The sequence below is a fragment of the Hordeum vulgare genome, chromosome 4H, assembly GCF_904849725.1.
Source record: "Hordeum vulgare subsp. vulgare chromosome 4H, MorexV3_pseudomolecules_assembly, whole genome shotgun sequence".
NCBI classification, from domain to species: domain Eukaryota; kingdom Viridiplantae; phylum Streptophyta; class Magnoliopsida; order Poales; family Poaceae; genus Hordeum; species Hordeum vulgare.
This window is the reverse complement of record NC_058521.1, coordinates 13,855,726-13,873,033: the sequence shown is the minus strand read 5'-3', so window position 1 is coordinate 13,873,033 and position 17,308 is coordinate 13,855,726. Positions and strand designations below refer to the sequence as shown.

The 17,308-nt window shown below is 42.7% G+C and overlaps 2 protein-coding genes across 2 annotated transcripts; both read right to left on the bottom strand.

The window, feature by feature from the left end:
* Positions 1 to 357: 357 nt before the first annotated feature.
* LOC123447345 (eukaryotic peptide chain release factor subunit 1-3-like) lies at positions 358 to 3,479 on the bottom strand. The gene is made up of 3 exons (XM_045123940.1): positions 3,290 to 3,479; positions 781 to 2,207; positions 358 to 698 (listed from the first exon to the last, which is right to left on the bottom strand). The coding sequence occupies exon 2, from the start codon at positions 2,177 to 2,179 to the stop codon at positions 866 to 868; it is 1,314 nt and encodes a 437-aa protein (XP_044979875.1). The 5' UTR covers positions 2,180 to 2,207; positions 3,290 to 3,479; the 3' UTR covers positions 358 to 698; positions 781 to 865.
* Positions 3,480 to 5,216: 1,737 nt separating this feature from the next.
* On the bottom strand, positions 5,217 to 11,259 carry LOC123447342 (probable sugar phosphate/phosphate translocator At1g48230). The gene is made up of 9 exons (XM_045123936.1): positions 10,917 to 11,259; positions 10,243 to 10,350; positions 9,989 to 10,020; positions 9,840 to 9,890; positions 8,856 to 8,917; positions 8,522 to 8,783; positions 6,700 to 6,965; positions 6,482 to 6,576; positions 5,217 to 5,826 (listed from the first exon to the last, which is right to left on the bottom strand). Exons 1-9 carry the CDS (start codon positions 11,001 to 11,003, stop codon positions 5,635 to 5,637), a joined length of 1,155 nt encoding a protein of 384 aa, XP_044979871.1. The 5' UTR covers positions 11,004 to 11,259; the 3' UTR covers positions 5,217 to 5,634.
* Positions 11,260 to 17,308: the final 6,049 nt, after the last annotated feature.

Genomic DNA, 17,308 nt, shown 5'->3' with positions numbered 1-17,308 from the left:
GGCTCTCTGAAGATGGAATAAGATTTTTCCCGCTTAGTTCATATCCCCGCAATGCGTTAGCGCTGTTGGAAGGCATGTCTACAACAGATCTCACGAGGCAATGTGTTAGCGTTGTCGGAAGGCATGTCTACAACAGATCTCACGAGATTCAATTCATGTCGATCTTCTATGAGGGAGAGGATGGATCTGAATCCGATGAGGGAGAGGCGAATGTCAGCGTGCCCTTCCGCTCATTTCAGTGTTTGCAGTCTTCCCTAGTGGGCCTGGATATACTTTTTGTTGCTTTTGATGCACTTTGCATTGGCATGACAGATGATGAATATATCATAAGTTTTTCTGAAAAAAACAAAGACACACTTGAATGAATCCCAATCCAATTCAAACTTTCCCGCATGACAACAATAATAAGTACCTTACAACAACTCAAATTTAGGGCAGACATTTGCCATGTTCCACCATTAGGGAAGACAAGTTGCTAATTCGAACCTTAGACACAGAGTCAGTTCAGACAACGGCAGACAAGGAGTTCCCGGGGAAAAAAGATTGGCAAAATAAGAGGCAACAAAAGGTTCGGTACACGGTTATCATTGCGATTTAGGATAACATCTCGACATCTTTTGATAGAGGAATTGTGGCTGTATCGTCTCAGACTTCTAAAGCATGGTATGAAGCTGACCCGAGCGCATCAGTCACTGGATCTGAAAATAGAACATGAGAGCTTCAGAAATCATATAACTGACAATGGAATTACAAGCTAATTGCATGGGAGACAAAACTCACAGCTTCTTTGAGGTGCCCCGGAACAAATAGTCGCGCAAAATTCAGATTTAACCGCGACTGCTTCAGGCATGTGATTGATTGGTTGCTAGTCAGAATCTTCATAGACACCCTCATCGTCATCAAGATCATCAAAGGAACGAATGTCCAGCTGATAGCGCAGGATACCACCAATGCCACCAAACCCTCTACAGAACTGTGATCCCTCCTGAGATTTATTGGTAACAAATTCAAGGGTGCACCCAAACTTCTTGTATTCATTAGCGAACCATTCCAAAAGTGAGGTCTTCTCCTGGACTTCTAACTCAGCGTTGGTGGATGGATCACGGAAGTTGCTCTGGTCGGTTTCAGTTTCTTTGTTCAGATGCTTTATGATAATTTCTCCAGTTGCACTGTGCTTAAGCACATACCGATTGACATCAAGGTTTTCCCACACCATCAAAGTTTCAACAGCACCCATTTCAAGAGCCTTCAGGGTGTCATCAACACCAAAGACATACTTCCCAGTATCTTGACTAATCTCTTCAAAGTACTTCCCGATCAACTTCTTCTCTTGTATGAACTTCACATTTGCTAGAATTTCAGCTGATAACTCAATGGCTTGATTGAAACCGCTCTCACCACCATACGAAACATCAACCACATTAAGTATTTTGGTCTGAAGGCGCTGATCAAACATGTCAGACTGGCTGAGTTCTGTTTTAAAATCAGCAGAACCAGCCAATATTAGTCCCGCAACATTAGGCTGGCTGGTAGCTTGGTTGATGAAGAACTGGGTAGCAAGTTCAGCTGTTTTCCGGACATAATTGTGACGCTTCTCCATCCGAAGGCGAGCAAAACGCAGAGCAGATTGCCCTCCTCTTCCATGCTTCTTCGGGAGATCCACAGTGAATTTGTGAAGCACTTCACGAGTATTGCCGCTGAGTGTGCCAAAAAGAGTACCATTACCATCCATGATAATGAAACCAAACTTGTCATCGGATTCCAGGAGCTCACTCAAGGCTTCAGTGTGGAACTTGTTGTCACAAAGGTACAAGGACGCATTGATGGGCTTGAATGGCTCAAAATCGATTGTAACCTTCTTTTCCTTGCCATCATCAGTAACAATTGTTCCAGTGTAAAGAACTAATCCATTTGGGGGAACCCTGTTATACAGCTTCAGCCTCTGCTGAGCTGAGGTGATGGCTCCCAAGACAGATTGACGATTGACTCTACTCTTTATGTTTGAAGCAGTACCATATTCATCACCCAACATCTTGGTCACACGCGAGACTTGATCACGTGGAGGCATGATCAGAGAGATCATGCTTGTGCCATTGCCTCTAGCAGACTCAAGTCCCTTGATCAGCTTCTTAATCTTCCACATCTCAATATTCTTGTCGGTTTCATGACTGTCAGACATCTTGACAAAAGTTGGGTGCTCAGTTCACCTGGAGAACACAGAGGCTACCAAGTGTAAGAAACGAGCAGAGTGGTGACAAGTGATGGGAGCCTAAGATACTGCTGCAAGGAAATTAACTTTAGATTTTGGGTGGAAAAAAGAGCGATGCATCCAATGCAATACAGCAACATATGTTAACCTATTCCAGTAGCTGCACAATCATTTTACTTAAATACTTAAGAACTACATCAAACATGTGATCTACGTTAAATGAAAAAAATGGCAGCCAGCAAAGTGGATAACCGCATAAGCTCTACAATTTAAATATTTAATAGCCAATGCCAGCAACGGTAAAAATACCATATATGAGCTGACCGATTCGTAAATAACTCGGGAAACACATGATATCCTTTCCAAACAAAAAAAACAAAGGAAGCTCTGCATATATATCAAGCGAGAAATGTTACAGCCTCACAAAAAGCAGGAAGTGTGTGGACTTCAATCAAGGTCCTCACATTGATTCTCAACATTCACCACTTGGCAATCACATGTAACCCGCCATGTAATGTTCGGCTTCGAAAAACATCCAAAAGCCCAAGAACCAGAAGATCTAGAATTGCAGGCAACTTCTTACTACACAGCACTAACGAATAGCAGCACTAACGAATAGCGCGTGCTCAAAAGTAGAAAATACGATAGACCAAGCCTCCAGCATGGAGCTGTACCACTGTGAGTGCGTGTTGATCTAAAAGTGGTGCTTCTCATCGAACATAGCCTCAAATCTAGCATCCGAGAAAAATAATACATAAAACGATGTAAAATAGGACCCGATGAGGCACAACCGGATGAGAACATGCGTATACCAGGGTAAATAGCGGCACGAGGCGACGGGCGCCACCAATCCGCATCGGCGGAAACGCAAAAAAAACGAAAAACCCTAATAAGCAACCAACCCGACCAGATCTCTAAGCCTATATGGTAGAGCTAAGAACAACGCCGCAGCCAAACGGAAACCTGGCCGGAACTAAGCCCAAACGCGGACGCAGGGGCGGATCTAGGGTTCTAGGCGGCGTGGCGGCGCGGGCGTTCGCTTTTGGGTTCGGGTGGCCCGTGGATGACTGGACGGCATACCTCAAAAGCCGATGACGGAGACTGCGGACGGGGATGGAGGCGACGAGGTGGAACGACGACGGCGACGGCGGCGGGCGGAGCCGTGGAGGGGGCTGTGTGTCTGGGGGAGGGAGGCGTCGGCGTTGACGCTAAGGTACGGCACAGCACAGCACAGCGGCGATGGACTGCAGCCTGCAATACAGATTTTAGAGCCCTGGGTCGGATCGGGCTGGAGCTTTGGGTAAGGCCGAGGACACATTATTAGGCTGGGCCGGGCCGGGCCGGGCCGGGCTCGAGGAGAGGGGGTCGGGTCAGGTGACGACTGACGACACCGCTGAGAGTAACTTTAAAATTGTCTCCAAAAAAGAAACTTCAAAATTATGTGTCCTCTCAAGAATCCCTAAAAAAATGTGTTCTCTCAAGAAAAAACCCTTCAAAATTATGCCGCCATTCTTCCTTTCACCTGTCTCGTCTAGGGTTTATAAACGACTGTGAAAAAACGTTTTTATATCATTGGACGGAAGGGATAAAGGCATATGTACAATAGTTTATAAGATAGTCTTATCGTAAGTGTTGCGTGTAATCTAGAATGTGTTATTTTTTAGCATTATCTTCAATAACTAGTTATTCTTAAAAAAATATGATAAGATATGTTGTGCTAAGGAATCGTCTTTTAAATAAGAGAAGACAAATTTATTTTATGATTTCTCTCGCCTCCATCTCAGCATTTATGCTACGCCGCACTCCTAAAATAGGATCAATGTACATGCTCTCAAACCCTATTCCAAAAACTGCTCTTTCATCTTGGGTCCCTCCATCCACATTGTCTTTCTTCCAAATGTGTAGGGGCAACTATGAAGGTTCTCCATTCCTTCGTGAGTCCTATTGGCCGGTATATGTCATTGTTGACCGCGTGATTGTGTCCATTCTTTGTCGTCGTCCACCGACAACCGTCATCGCTTGCCTCGGTCTGTCACCTCCCGCCATCACTTGTCATGGTTCACCATCAATGAGTTTTTTTTTTTTTATTTCATTGTCAAATAGAAGAAGAATAAACCTAGAAAGGGGGAGATTTTGGAGGATATCATTGTAATGTCACTAAAAAAAAGTAGAGGCTATTTTGGGAGCCCCCTCCCAACAAATAGTGTTTTACGATGGAGGAAAAAATGTGCTCCGCGTCAAATGACTCAATGTTGTTTACTCGCTATAATATGGATTTAATGGAGTGGACAAAATAACCTTCTTTGCATGGATGGAGTGAAAAAAAATACTGTTATAGTCATATTTGTATCCAAGTATTATCCACTTTGCATAAAAGTACGGCCTTGTGAGAATATAATTAAGTTATGATTTGAGAAAGCTAGATTACTTAAACACATCAAATCCGCATTACCGTTAAGTGACCACGATTGCAAACTATGGGTCGACAACACATAGCAACGCTTCTTCTTTTAAGTCAATCTTTTGGGTTCTGATCCTTCTTAAGTAAATTCAGCGAGACAAATTAGACCGAGCATACACAACAATGAGATTTGGTGTCAACCCCTTCAGATTGATTCAAGGATTCATCGACGATGACCATGGCTCTGGTATGGGAGAGACAACATCAACATTCGTTCGATGATTCATGGACCCCGGTGTAATTTTTATTACGTTTAAGGTGATTGTACATGAATCTTTATAATAGATCTAATTCTTAAAAAAACTTACATTGTAGTTTTTCCTACATTTTTACATGCTCAGACTTTGAAAAAAATTGAGAAAAACATCCCCAACAGCGCTTGCACGTACACTGTCCAACAGAAAGGGCCCATGCATTTGGTGCTTATACGTACCAGTTCACTGGAAAAGCTCCATGCCACTACCATGCAGAATATCAGATCATGTTATCCGGCGAAATCCACATTTAGTACTCATACTGAAGACAATAAGAACAGCACATATGGACTGACGGAATGGAACCTCTGCCATTAGATTTAGCATCTACAAAGATGCCTTACACCATCTATGATCCGCAGCATTTCCATACGCTGGGTTAAGAAATGTCGTATATCTAACATGGACTACCGGAAAAAATTCCTCAAAAAATGCAGGTACAGATAACAAGTAATCAATCATTCTATCACTGCTACTTCCTCTAATTCACCACCAGGTGTCTCCTGAAAAAGCTTTCCGCGCCAACTAGCAAGACGTCGCAAACATGTCGTGGAGAAAAGGAACGTGCAAGACAAATCAATCGATCGGCGGAGCTTCCAAAGAGGGTCTTCTCGTAGTTCTCGGGCTATCCAGGAGGAAGATATAGGATGACGGTCAATCTGGGATGAAGTTTGCTACCTCAACCGACTCAAAACTTTAGAAAACCGTGGTCATCTGCTGCTGAGACCGCCTGTTTGTGTCCGGGTTACATGGGAGAGGCGTGATGAAGGGATCAATGGGGCTTCCTCGTCAACAGCTGCGGCTTCTGTTGCCAGACCTCCAACTGCCACACCTCCAACAACAGTTTCATCAATACTGTCAATGGAACTGTCGGGTTTGAATACGTTGACAATCTTCTTATCCTGGAAGAGGAAAAGGAATGCATCAGAAACTGAAGGCAGACATTTCGTGACCGGAAGGACAGCAGAACGCTTATACTATAATACAACTTGACATCCCCGGGAGACAAACTCCAAAACTAGTATCCGTGGATTAATAAGGTGTTTGTGACCAGATGAGAACAACATACGCTACAAACTGGAACCATATGTTCTATCAACTTTAGTGGAAGCTAAGCGAAGAGACAACATGCCAAGCATGTCTGACACTAAGATGGTCGCTGTCAGGTGCATATCATATGATTGTAAAGTTTGTAAGATAATAGAATAGAACAAGGATAAGCTCAAGAAATAGGAGATAAAAAAGGCATGTACTAAATGGTGAGAAAACATAGGAATCAGAATAGCCATCTCTGGCCCACAACCTCATATGTCCTGTCTGACAGCACGATACTGGATACTCATCGATCAGCAGGGCAAGATAATTGAATTTTTTGTACTAGAGGTGTCATACACAACAAAAAACAGAAGTACGGAAGAAGAATATGAAAAATGAAACAATAATGCCCTCTGAAGTAGCGATATAGCAAAGGCTTCTCTTGATAACATTGTACAACAGACGACCTAAAAAAGCTAAAAAATAAATAAATAGAAACTGCAGTACGATCTGTAGACTGACCTTGGTAGCTCTATCAGCAGTGTTATCAATTGGAAGTTGAGTTGCTGTCACATCTTTCATCTTCAAATAATTGTACATGACAACGCCAGAGAGCGCTACACATTAAATTACTACAAGTTAAAAGTTTGTTAACAAAAAGAAAACAGGCATATCAACTTATTATTACAAGATCCATTTGCAAATTATATATCTACGGAAACTGAATACATAATAATTACCAACGGCATATCCAATTATGTTGAGGCTTGTAATAGTAGATTCAGGAAAGATAATGGTCGAGAGGGCAATGAGTATCCAGTCCTTTAGAACTCCTGCAACTCTGACAGTGACTGCTCCTGTTCTTCCAATAACTAGGAATATGGATATGTTCAATGCAAATGCAGAAAGCGCATTCGAGAAAAAGATCCAATAATTGAACTGAATTGGAGAGATGTCCATTTCTGGCTTTTCCAGTAAATACCATGGAAGAAATAAGAAGATGAAACTGCATGAAAGAGTAATACATTAGATAAATTGCATCAAGAAAAAATGTGCAAGACTAAAGCATTTTAGAGACATACAGAACCTGCAATATTAGTTATATTACAGAACAAGTCGCAAGATAATCTCATATGGGAATGACAGAGGCTGCAAACGAATGTCAATCAAAGATATTTCCACAGCATGTTCTAAAAGGAAAGAAACATTGAGCTCGTCATTAGTATTGACATGATCTGCTTGTTTTACTCAACATATATGGCTCATAGAATAGCGCATATGGTTTGGTTTCTAATAATACAAAGAGGCTCTTCTGCAATAAGCTGAGAGAGTTCAAACTTAATTAAATCATTATGAGCAAATGCTATTCTAAAGCGTGAAAAGGAATGACACTCATAAGTCATACAATCGTGAGAAATCAAATGTTTCTAGATGTATATGTACCTTCACAAAGTATAGGATTTCAGCTAACCAGGCTTAAAACAAACTTGACTCGACACTCAACTAGACTTAACTTCTTGTCTTCTTGACTGAAATGGGCAACGCTAAGCAACAGCCAACGGGTTGTAGATGGCTAAACAAAATTTATGGTTCATGCTTAAAAACAAATGTTCCTTGTAAAGTACGTTTGACAATAATTTCATGGATACTCCCTCCGTCACAATTTTTTTTGTCTTAGGTTTGTTTAGAAATGAATGTATCTAAATACTAAAACTTGACTAGATACATTTATATCTAGACAAATTTAAGACAAGAATTTTGGGACGGAGGGAGTATTAATCTAGTACTAAAACACTGTAGAGTACTTTATAACAAGTAAAATAGTCATCTCATATAAACTTAAGCCCTTCGGTACAGGTATATGATTCTTTGATTGACATATAGGCAACATATGTTCTGAATCTAAATTCACCAATGAATACAAAAACTTCAGTAATATGACCAATCAAATATAGCAAGTTAATTAATTTTGACAACTCATTTGAACAGAGTACTGAAAAAAAGTAGGCAGCAGATGTTTGTTAGAAAGAACCTCATATAAGAGTCCAGCGTCATATAAGAATCCTAGCAAAAGTTAAATGGACAGATGAATCTACCGAATGGGCTTGTTGCATAATGCATATGTACGTCTACCAGAAACATGACATCATTACAGAATTTGAACATATGCCTAATAGGATTATATATGCACTTTGATATGCCTTTTGGGAACTACTGATCCGATTCAGAATATCGTACAAAAACCAGTAACAATAGTGTGTTCTAGTTTATTTTAGGTATATATTACAAACGTAGTTGTGGGGCCTCAATCTCTTGTGAAGTTGTCATATCTATTTCTTAGGTCGGCCCTATCCAATCATATATCAAGCATTAAGAGCATTTTAAGTCACTGGTTCGTTGCTATCACTTAAGAGAATTTAAGAAAATGTCAGTCGTCATTTTTTGGTACACGTATCCTGTTAGATAGAAATCATAATTCACATATTTCTGTACAAGGATTCTGCAGGAGAGAATATAATAAGCAAGTAAGTGTTCAGAACTTTTAGATAAAGTATCCGGTACCTGCAAGGCGCTATGTAATACAGGCTTGTAATAGGGTTCAGGGTTAATCCTTTTTTTTGGAGGAGGACCTGTGTCAGGACCAGCCTGAGGGCTTCCGCAACAATGCCAGTTACTTGGTATAACGTTCCTATTACATTAAAATGAATCTCGCCATATGATGAAACTACAACACCAACACTGACCAGCACCATGTTCAAGAAAAGGTCCCGTCTTAATTTGTCAGTACCACATAGAACGGCCATTATAAATGTTGCCACAGGCACTGCAATTCAAATCAATCCAAATCAGTGCCATATCATAACGGCAATAAAAGGAAGGTGTGCAGTAAACTCACTCAAAGCCTTCAGCATTTGAATGAAAGCAACTGAAATGTACAAGTATGCTGTATTTCCAAACCTGTAAAATAGTAAACAAAAATCAATGAAGTTTTGTATGAATATTATGCAAGGGAGAGACATGCTGCGAACACCTGAGTTAAGAAAACTCTACAGAAAAGTAACAAACCGCCATTCAGTCATGGGTGATAAGTACTCTATGGAGCTTGAGAATGGAAAGTACTCCCTCCGTTCCTAAATATAAGTCTTTTTAGAGATTTCACTAGGGGACTACATTCGGAGCAAAATGAGTGAATCTACACTCTAAAGTATGTCTATATACATATGTATGTAGTCCCCTAGTGGAACCTCTAAAAAGACTTATATTTAGGAACAGAGGGAGTAGTAAATTAACTAAGTTATAATTGGTATACAATGTTCAATTTGTAAACATAACCAGATTCAGTTAAAGGCTTAACGGACGTGTAGAAAGCACTCCTTTGTCCATACAGTAACCCATGTCAACTAAGATTGCCATTGTACTCCCTCCGTCCCAAAATAAGTGTCTTAACCTTAGTACAACTTTGTACTAGAGCTAGTACAAAGTTGAGACAGTTATTTTGGGACGGAGGGAGTATTAAGCAATTTCACATAATAAGTAGGTTGCGTCATCCAATTCCAAGCAACAGGTATATCAGGCAAATTGCAATAAGACAGTCGAACACAAAGAACATCACAGAACCTGCTAGGTTTGCAAATAACTTCGACAGACACACATAATTTCAAGGGGAACGATTCGGTCGACACAAACACCAAAATTGCAAGTATGCATCTGTCAATATTAATAGTCAGAGCTACTTTAAGATGCTTCCCCATTTTAGGCATACATACATTCACATACTACATGCCTGCATAGGCTTGCTTTTGCATGTAGGGATATTGTAAAGAAGCCTAGAGAAATAAAGAGATGGAATAAAATTTCGTAGTGTTTTCAATCAGCTTACCAAAGACTTGACGCAAAGAAGGCACTAATGGGGATTACAGATGTGGCATAGCTGCATCAGGGATGACACGAATTACATCAGCTTTATACAATGAACAAAAATGAATGCTCAGCTTTATAAAATGAAGGGCCAAAAATGAATGCTCTTACATTTGGAAAGTCATCTTGACAGGTGCAACAACCTGCATAACAAAAATACAAGTGACTCCATTAGCTCATCTATGAAAAACCAAATGACATACCAGAAAAACTAACGATTCAATCAATTGCTGCTTGGGAATGTTATAGATTTACAGATTGTTATGCTCAAGCAGGCCTACCACTATTCGTTAAAAGGGAGACAGGATAGCAGTATACAAGGAGCAACGAAGGCTCTAACAGGGAAGTGGCATGGAGAAGCATACCTTGAAAACACGGACTAGGAAGAATGTCACGACACCAGAAAATGCCATGTGAATCATTGTGAGAGTAATAGGAAAGGGAAACTTGAAGTGCTTGGGAGATAGTACCCACTGTAAAAATAAACAATACGTAGTATTTTAGAAAAAACATACATACATCATAATCGAAGTCATAAATGAAGTTACATACATAAGAAAGCACATATGATACCAAAAGCAAAAGGGGTTAAAGAATAAAATGCTTTGGATCTGCACTATTATAGCATGCCAATACAAGATTCGTCCGTATTAAAATGCTTTGGAGCTACATTATACTACTACAGACACCTAACAGCGTGATGCAGCAAAACCTTGATCCACCTACCAACCGCAGAAACCCCTGCGGAGCGTAAGTGGGCATTGTAACTGACCGCGCGCCGAATCAACGAGCGCGGGCAACCAAAGCGGCAGAGGCATTCACGCTGGAGCTAGCACCAAACATAATCCGCGCTACACCCGAAATCGGTCGACCGGAAATAAAGTAATCCGCCATGTGAAGGAAATCGTGAGCAGGACGAATGCTATAGTTCATCGTGACGTCACTTGCTCCACTCCGCCACATAGTGGGACTGGACACACGCAAACGCAAGGATGACCTCCGCCACATAGTGGGACTGGAGGCGAAACCGGCGCCGTACCTTGTTGAAGAGGATGACCCCCGAGGAGAGGCAGATGTAGATGAGCAGGTAGAGGTAGGTGAGCAGGAGCTGCCTGCTGATCATCATCGCCCTCCCTCCCCCGCGCGCGCGGGGCGGATGCAGTCGGCGCGCCTCGCGTCGTTCACGGGGGCGCGCGCAATGGCGGCGGCCGCGGCCGGGGTGCGCCGGCGAGGTGGCCGCGGCGGGGGCGGCGCGCGCGATCTGGCGCGCTCGCGGCGGTGCGGTGCGGGGGCGGGGATTGGGAGGGAGGTCGGGGAGAGGGGGCGGAGATGGGATGCTTTGGGAAACTCGGTGGGTTTTCTGCAAAAAGGCGAGTGAACGAATGCCAGCTGTGGAGCTGGAGCGGGGCCTCGCTGGCTGCTCTTTTATTGTGTGATTATCGATTATTTTATGGCCACTGATCTTTCTCTTTGACCGTCGGATCGAGGCATACATAAAAAATTATCGATAATAGCAAAAATAAATGATGACGTAGCAAATTTCGATTACAGATGCAGCAAAAATATGGTTGCAGTAAAATCATGGTCGTCGTCGTCGCGAGGTCACAACACCGCCTTGATGGATGTAGCAAAAAAGTTCGCCGGTAGTAGCAAAATACAACTACGGTTGCAGCAAAAATTCGTTGCAATTGTCGCTAGGTCGCAGGTCCATCTTGATGGATGTAGCAAAAAAGTTAAATCGGTAGTAGCAAAATGCAACTACGGTTGCAGCTTTACTTGCTGGGCAAAGCCGATTGAATCTTTCTTTGTCTATGGTTAAAGCTTTTTAACAACGTTTGAAGCTGTTTTTGTTGACAGTTGCAACACTTGTATACGCGTGAGCCCAACCATGACAGCAGGCGACAAGGACGACAGGCGTAGGCTGGAACCGACGGAGCGGGCGGCCGACGGGGCCGGAACCGGCGATGCAGGCGGTCGACGGCGATAGGCACCGGCGAAGCAGGCGACAACAGTGCAGGGGTCGCCAGATCAAAGGGATTGCATGGGTCGCACGTGACCAGTCGAGCGTTCGGCCGGACACACCCGCTGTAAAAGTTTATCTTATATTTTATTGATTGAAACGAGGAAACACAAAAAATGTTTTTTTTTCTTTTTTTTATTGGAACGAGGCGGAATCTTTGGGTGCAAGCGTGTCACACAAGTCTGGAAGCAGCTGGATCTCCTGGAGATTGATAAACAAAGCAACCTGCTGTGACCGATCGGGCTCAAGTTAAACACGAGTCAAAAACAATTGCGGGGTCAACTGCTTGTGCTTGCTGACAATACGGAGAAGAAACTCTGGACTCCTTTGGTTTATAGAAATTTTTGTAAGGATTTCAGAGGATGTGGATTTTTATTAGAGAAAAAATTGTTTGAAATCATTCGATTTGTGATAATAGATTTGTATTTTAATTTTTTTTGCGGTGAATGGATTCGTGTTTTTATGTACTCCCTCCGTCCCAAAATAAGTGTCTCAACTTTGTACTAGTTAAAGTTGTACTAAGCTTGAGACACTTATTTTAGGACGGAGGGAGTAGGATGAAAATCAGTTTTTCATGTTTCAAAGAAAAAAATATTAGCACGGGCTCAATGAAGAAAAGGGAGTTGAGACGCTTGTCATCTTGATTTTTATGACTTTTCTGTTGTCGTGATATTCTCATTCTATGAATCGAAGGAGACCCCACAGATGATGTGCTTATCCATTAGCTTAGGGGGTGTTTGTTTAGAGGGACTTTTTGGTGTACGGACTAAAAATCCCTTTTAGTCCCATCTAAATTAAACATGAGGGTTTTTTTAAGACTAAAAGTGGGCATTTGAGACTACAGAAAGAAGTCCCTAAGGGAGAGTAATTTGGAGACTTTTTTGGACTTTTTCCAACTGTGTTCCCGCTTTTTCCAACTGTGAGAGCTTTATACACAAACTTCATGTGAGCAACAAGCACTAAGATTGAGACGAAGAAGAAAGATAAAAAATGAAATGCAATATTGATGCTTCTTTCCACGAGGAGGAATTGGCTGGGGCTACTCGAGCAATAAACACAGAGGAATGTGGGTAGCTTATAGCTGCCGCAACTTGGTTCACCCCCATGTCTCTAATGTTGTTACGACGAAAACCATTGCACTTCATAATGGATTGGATTTGGCGGCGCATATTGGGTGCTCAAAGGTTGAAGCCGAATCACATACCTTGATTGTTATCGATGTTGTCAAAACTGGGTCAAGAATCCCGTGGATGATCTCACACGCAATCTAAACTACCCCATTTTCAAAACACAAAGTATTTTAGTCGATTTTATAGTATCATAAAAGACCTCACGACTTCCAATTGCTTGGAACGCAAAAAATTGTGAGCAGGACTCTCACACCTTCTACATGGTCATGATCTTTCTTCTAGGAATCTTCCCTCGCAATCGATTATGCGCAATTTAAACAACATTTGGGTACCAACTCAGAAGAGTAGTATACTGGAGGCTAATTGGACCTAACTTAACTCCATTTTTAAGGTGAGACTGTCACGCCCAAGATGCGACCCTATCCTCAATTTGGCACGAGGGCCTCGTCAGGAATAGAAGCGCATCTCGTCTTGTCGTAAGAATGGATATCGTTACAAATACATGTACTGAAAAGAAGAGATATATAAAGAGTTGGCTTACACTCGCCACAAGCTACATCAGAGTCACATCAGTACATTACATAATCATCAAGAGTAAGAGCAGGGTCCGACTACGGACGAAAACAAACGATAAAAGAAAGAACGACGTCCATCCTTGCTATCCCATGCTGCCGGCCTGGAACCCATCCTAGATCGATGAAGAAGAAGAAGAAGAAGCAACTCCAAATGAACAATCAACGCTCGCGTCAAGTAACCTTTACCTGTACCTGCAATTGGTGTTGTAGTAATCTGTGAGCCACAGGGGACTCAGCAATCTCATTTCCAAAGGTATCAAGACTAGCAAAGCTTAATGGGTGAGGCATGGTTATGTGGTGAGGTTGCAGCAGCGGCTAAGCATATATATATGGTGGCTAACTTACGAGTACAAGAATAGGAGGGGGAAGATCTACGCATAGCGGACGTGAACTACGGATGATCAAATGAATGATCCTGAACACCTACCTGCGTCAAACATAACCCCACCGTGTCCTCGATCGAAGAAGGAACTCACGAAAGAGACAGTCACGGTTACGCACACAGTGGGCATGTTTTAATTAAATTAACTTCAAGTTATCTAGAACCAGTGTTAAACAAAGTTTCCACGTTGCCACATAACCGCAGGCACGGCTTTCCGAAAGATTTAACCCTGCAGGGGTGCTCCAACTAGTCCATCACAAATTACCACAAGCCGCATAGAAATCCTCAATCACGAAGCTCGCGATCTCGTCGGATTCCCTAGTGGAAAACCTCAACTCTGAGATTACCCAAAGCATCACCGGAATCCCGATGCACAAGATATCTCGTCAAAGGTAAAACTAATCCAGCAAGGTCGCCCGACGTGTCGACGATCCCGATAGGAGTCGCGTACCTCGTTCTCAGGACACGACGGATGAGCTATGGTTACCACGCCAAACGCCGAGTTGCCCCGGGTAGCGTTAATAAGCTGCTCTGTTTTGGACCAACACTCATGAGGAGCACTGGCCCGGGGGTTGATTTAAATAGTCCGCGGGTGCCGGCGGGTCCCTATGCAATTTTATTAGGTGATTAGGCAAATGTAGTACCAATGTTGGGCCTTGCCAGACCAGCTTTAATCTAAAACGAATTATCAAGGGGGTCCCCATAACAACCCCGATCGTGTTAGGAGCGCTCATTTATGGAACATAACACCGATAGCCGGTAACTAAAGGGGGCAAAGGTGAAACAAAACACCAGGCTAGAAAGGCCGAGCCTTCCACCTTTTACCAAGTATATAGGTCCATTAAATTAAATAGCATTAATATGGTGATATAACAAGGAACCAACCCATGTTTCACATGGAAGCAACTGCACCTGCAACTAGCAACGCTATCAGGATTAAGCAAGCGGTAACATAGCCAATCAGTGGTTTGCTAGGTCGAACAGGTTGAAGGTATTCATGGCATTGTTGAGAGGTTGATATTTAACATGTGGTAGGCAACGAGACATAAACGATAGCAACGGTAAAACTAGCATGGCAATGATAGTAATGGTATCTGGGGAAATGATCTTCTTGCCTGAGATCCCGCTTAGAAGAAGGATGCCTCCGTGAAGCAGACGAACCGACGTAGTCGAACGGGTCCTCACAATCCGGCACGCTTGCGGAACTCTATCGAGACGGGGAAACCGGAAACAAGCATCAACACACGAAATTCACCACACGATGCACAACACATATGATGCATGAGCTACTGAATACATGCAAGTCATGGCATGACAATTCACAACAAACAAACACTACACATTAAGTGAAGTTCAATATGCACGAGTTGCATATTGACGTAACTCCACGTTAATTATTTAGTTCACTTCCGGTTATCTACACGGCAATATTAATGTTGTCAAACATGCAAGAGGTGGAGCGGAAATTAAACTACCTATCTAGGCATTTTAAATGAGGTCGGAAACGACATATAGCATCTCCGAAATGACCCCACGTGTTAAAACTTAATTCTGACCAGATCTGAATTAATAACTTTAATTGGTTGTTAAACAGCAAAACAAATAGGTTTACGTGATTCTACGCGTCAAGGCAAGCAACCTACACGTAAAGAACATCTCCAACGGAGCTACGGATCAAAAGATACAAGCACCGCAAGATATGATGGCATGAATGCAAAATGTGTGCAACGACGGCTACGAGCACTTCAAAACATACGAACAGCAAGAGAAAATGAAACTATACGAGATTCTAAGCAAGTTTCATGTAGGACACGATCAAATGGGAGCTACGGTTCGAAAACTACGAGCAAAACAAGAAAACACTACAATCTGCCAAAATCAGCCTCATAACATTTTCTACGCCTCACAACTTCGGCTACATAACTCCGATAAGCATAAGCAAGGCATGGCACGGAAGAGGGCAAGGAGCACTACTACAAACATCTAACAACAACTAGCATGGCAGCAAGGAGCACTAGGAAAAGAAGACACAAAATGGCATCTCACACACTATTTCAGACTTAGTGAAAATTTCACCTCCTGAAAGTGCAGTTTTCAGCCTGAAGCAATATTGACAGCAGCATAACCTATATCTACAGGACTCCAAATGGCATGAAAATTAACAGCATGCTAGAGAAACATAAGGGGTACAACTAACTCCATTGGACAAACCCCAAAAGAGCTACAGATCACAAGATGCAAGCTAGACAAGACAGCAACAAAATAATAACAGATTCCAGACTTAGAAATATTTCAACTCCTCTAAAACAGCACTATTTCTAGCAACTTGAGAGCAAGCAAATCACACCTAAACATGCATTTCTATTGCAACCAAAAATACCAGGGGCTAAACAAAACATCCAAGAACAAATTCCTAGTTGACAACTCCGTCAAACAACGCACGGAATAAATCCTACGAATTAAACAAAAGGACATCACGGCAAAATATCTCGCGAACTAACTTCCTCAAAAGCTAAAACTTATTGCACAGAAAAATCCATGCCGAAAACATATAAAATTTGTGGGGTTTGTAACGCAAAATAAAGCCACACAATAAAGCGGGAAAATAATCCTAGACATGAAAAATAATCTACCGGCTAACCCCTACACGCAAAAATACGAGTGACCGCGCTAAAATACGTAGAAATATGGTCCCTAAAACATGGACATTAAATCTATGGCATACAGGCAGTTCAAACACGCGAGGAAAATAAATGCGGGCACCTACTTATGGAGACAACACGTAAATCCACGCATTAGGCACTCTAAACGGCGTCAAATGAATACGCAAGTCCCAAAAACGGATACTACGCGAAAAGCATATAAAAAACATCGCGATCCGACTTACGGACATTAAACTACGGGCGTTTAAAAATCTAGTGTTTTCCTGAAAAAGATAAAACTGAAAACCTAATAAAATACTAACGGGCCGAACCTCTAATGGGTTCAACACGGCACGAGCACAACTTAATTACACAGTGCTCGGGCACGATTAGAGGGGCTCGCAGGAGAGCTCACATTGGGCTTGATGGGCCGATCGGTGGAGAGGCTGGGCAGGCCGGCGGTGGTGGAGCTGGGTCGCGGAGCTGGACCGCAGAGCTGGGCCACGTGGCGCCGGTGCTGGCCGGCCCATGCGCTGGTTGGGGGCAGGGAGCGGGGCGGCGCTGGCCCTGTCGCCCTCCAGCTCGAGTACGGCCATGGCGGCGGCAGGCCGTCGCACTGACGTAGGGTGGCACGGGCTCCCGGCGGGTCGAGGAAGGCGGGGGAAAGCGGCGCTGGATAGAT

Bases quoted from the DNA above. Each gene is read 5' to 3' on its own strand.
- LOC123447345 (XM_045123940.1), bottom strand. From the start codon at position 2,179: ATGTCTGACAGTCATGAAACCGACAAGAATATTGAGATGTGGAAGATT.
- LOC123447342 (XM_045123936.1), bottom strand. From the start codon at position 11,003: ATGATGATCAGCAGGCAGCTCCTGCTCACCTACCTCTACCTGCTCATC. The intron at 9,891-9,988 runs GTAAGAGCATTC...TCCCTGATGCAG, and splicing joins GTCAAGATGACTTTCCAAAT to CTATGCCACATCTGTAATCC. The intron at 8,784-8,855 runs GTGAGTTTACTG...TTTGAATTGCAG, and splicing joins TCAAATGCTGAAGGCTTTGA to TGCCTGTGGCAACATTTATA.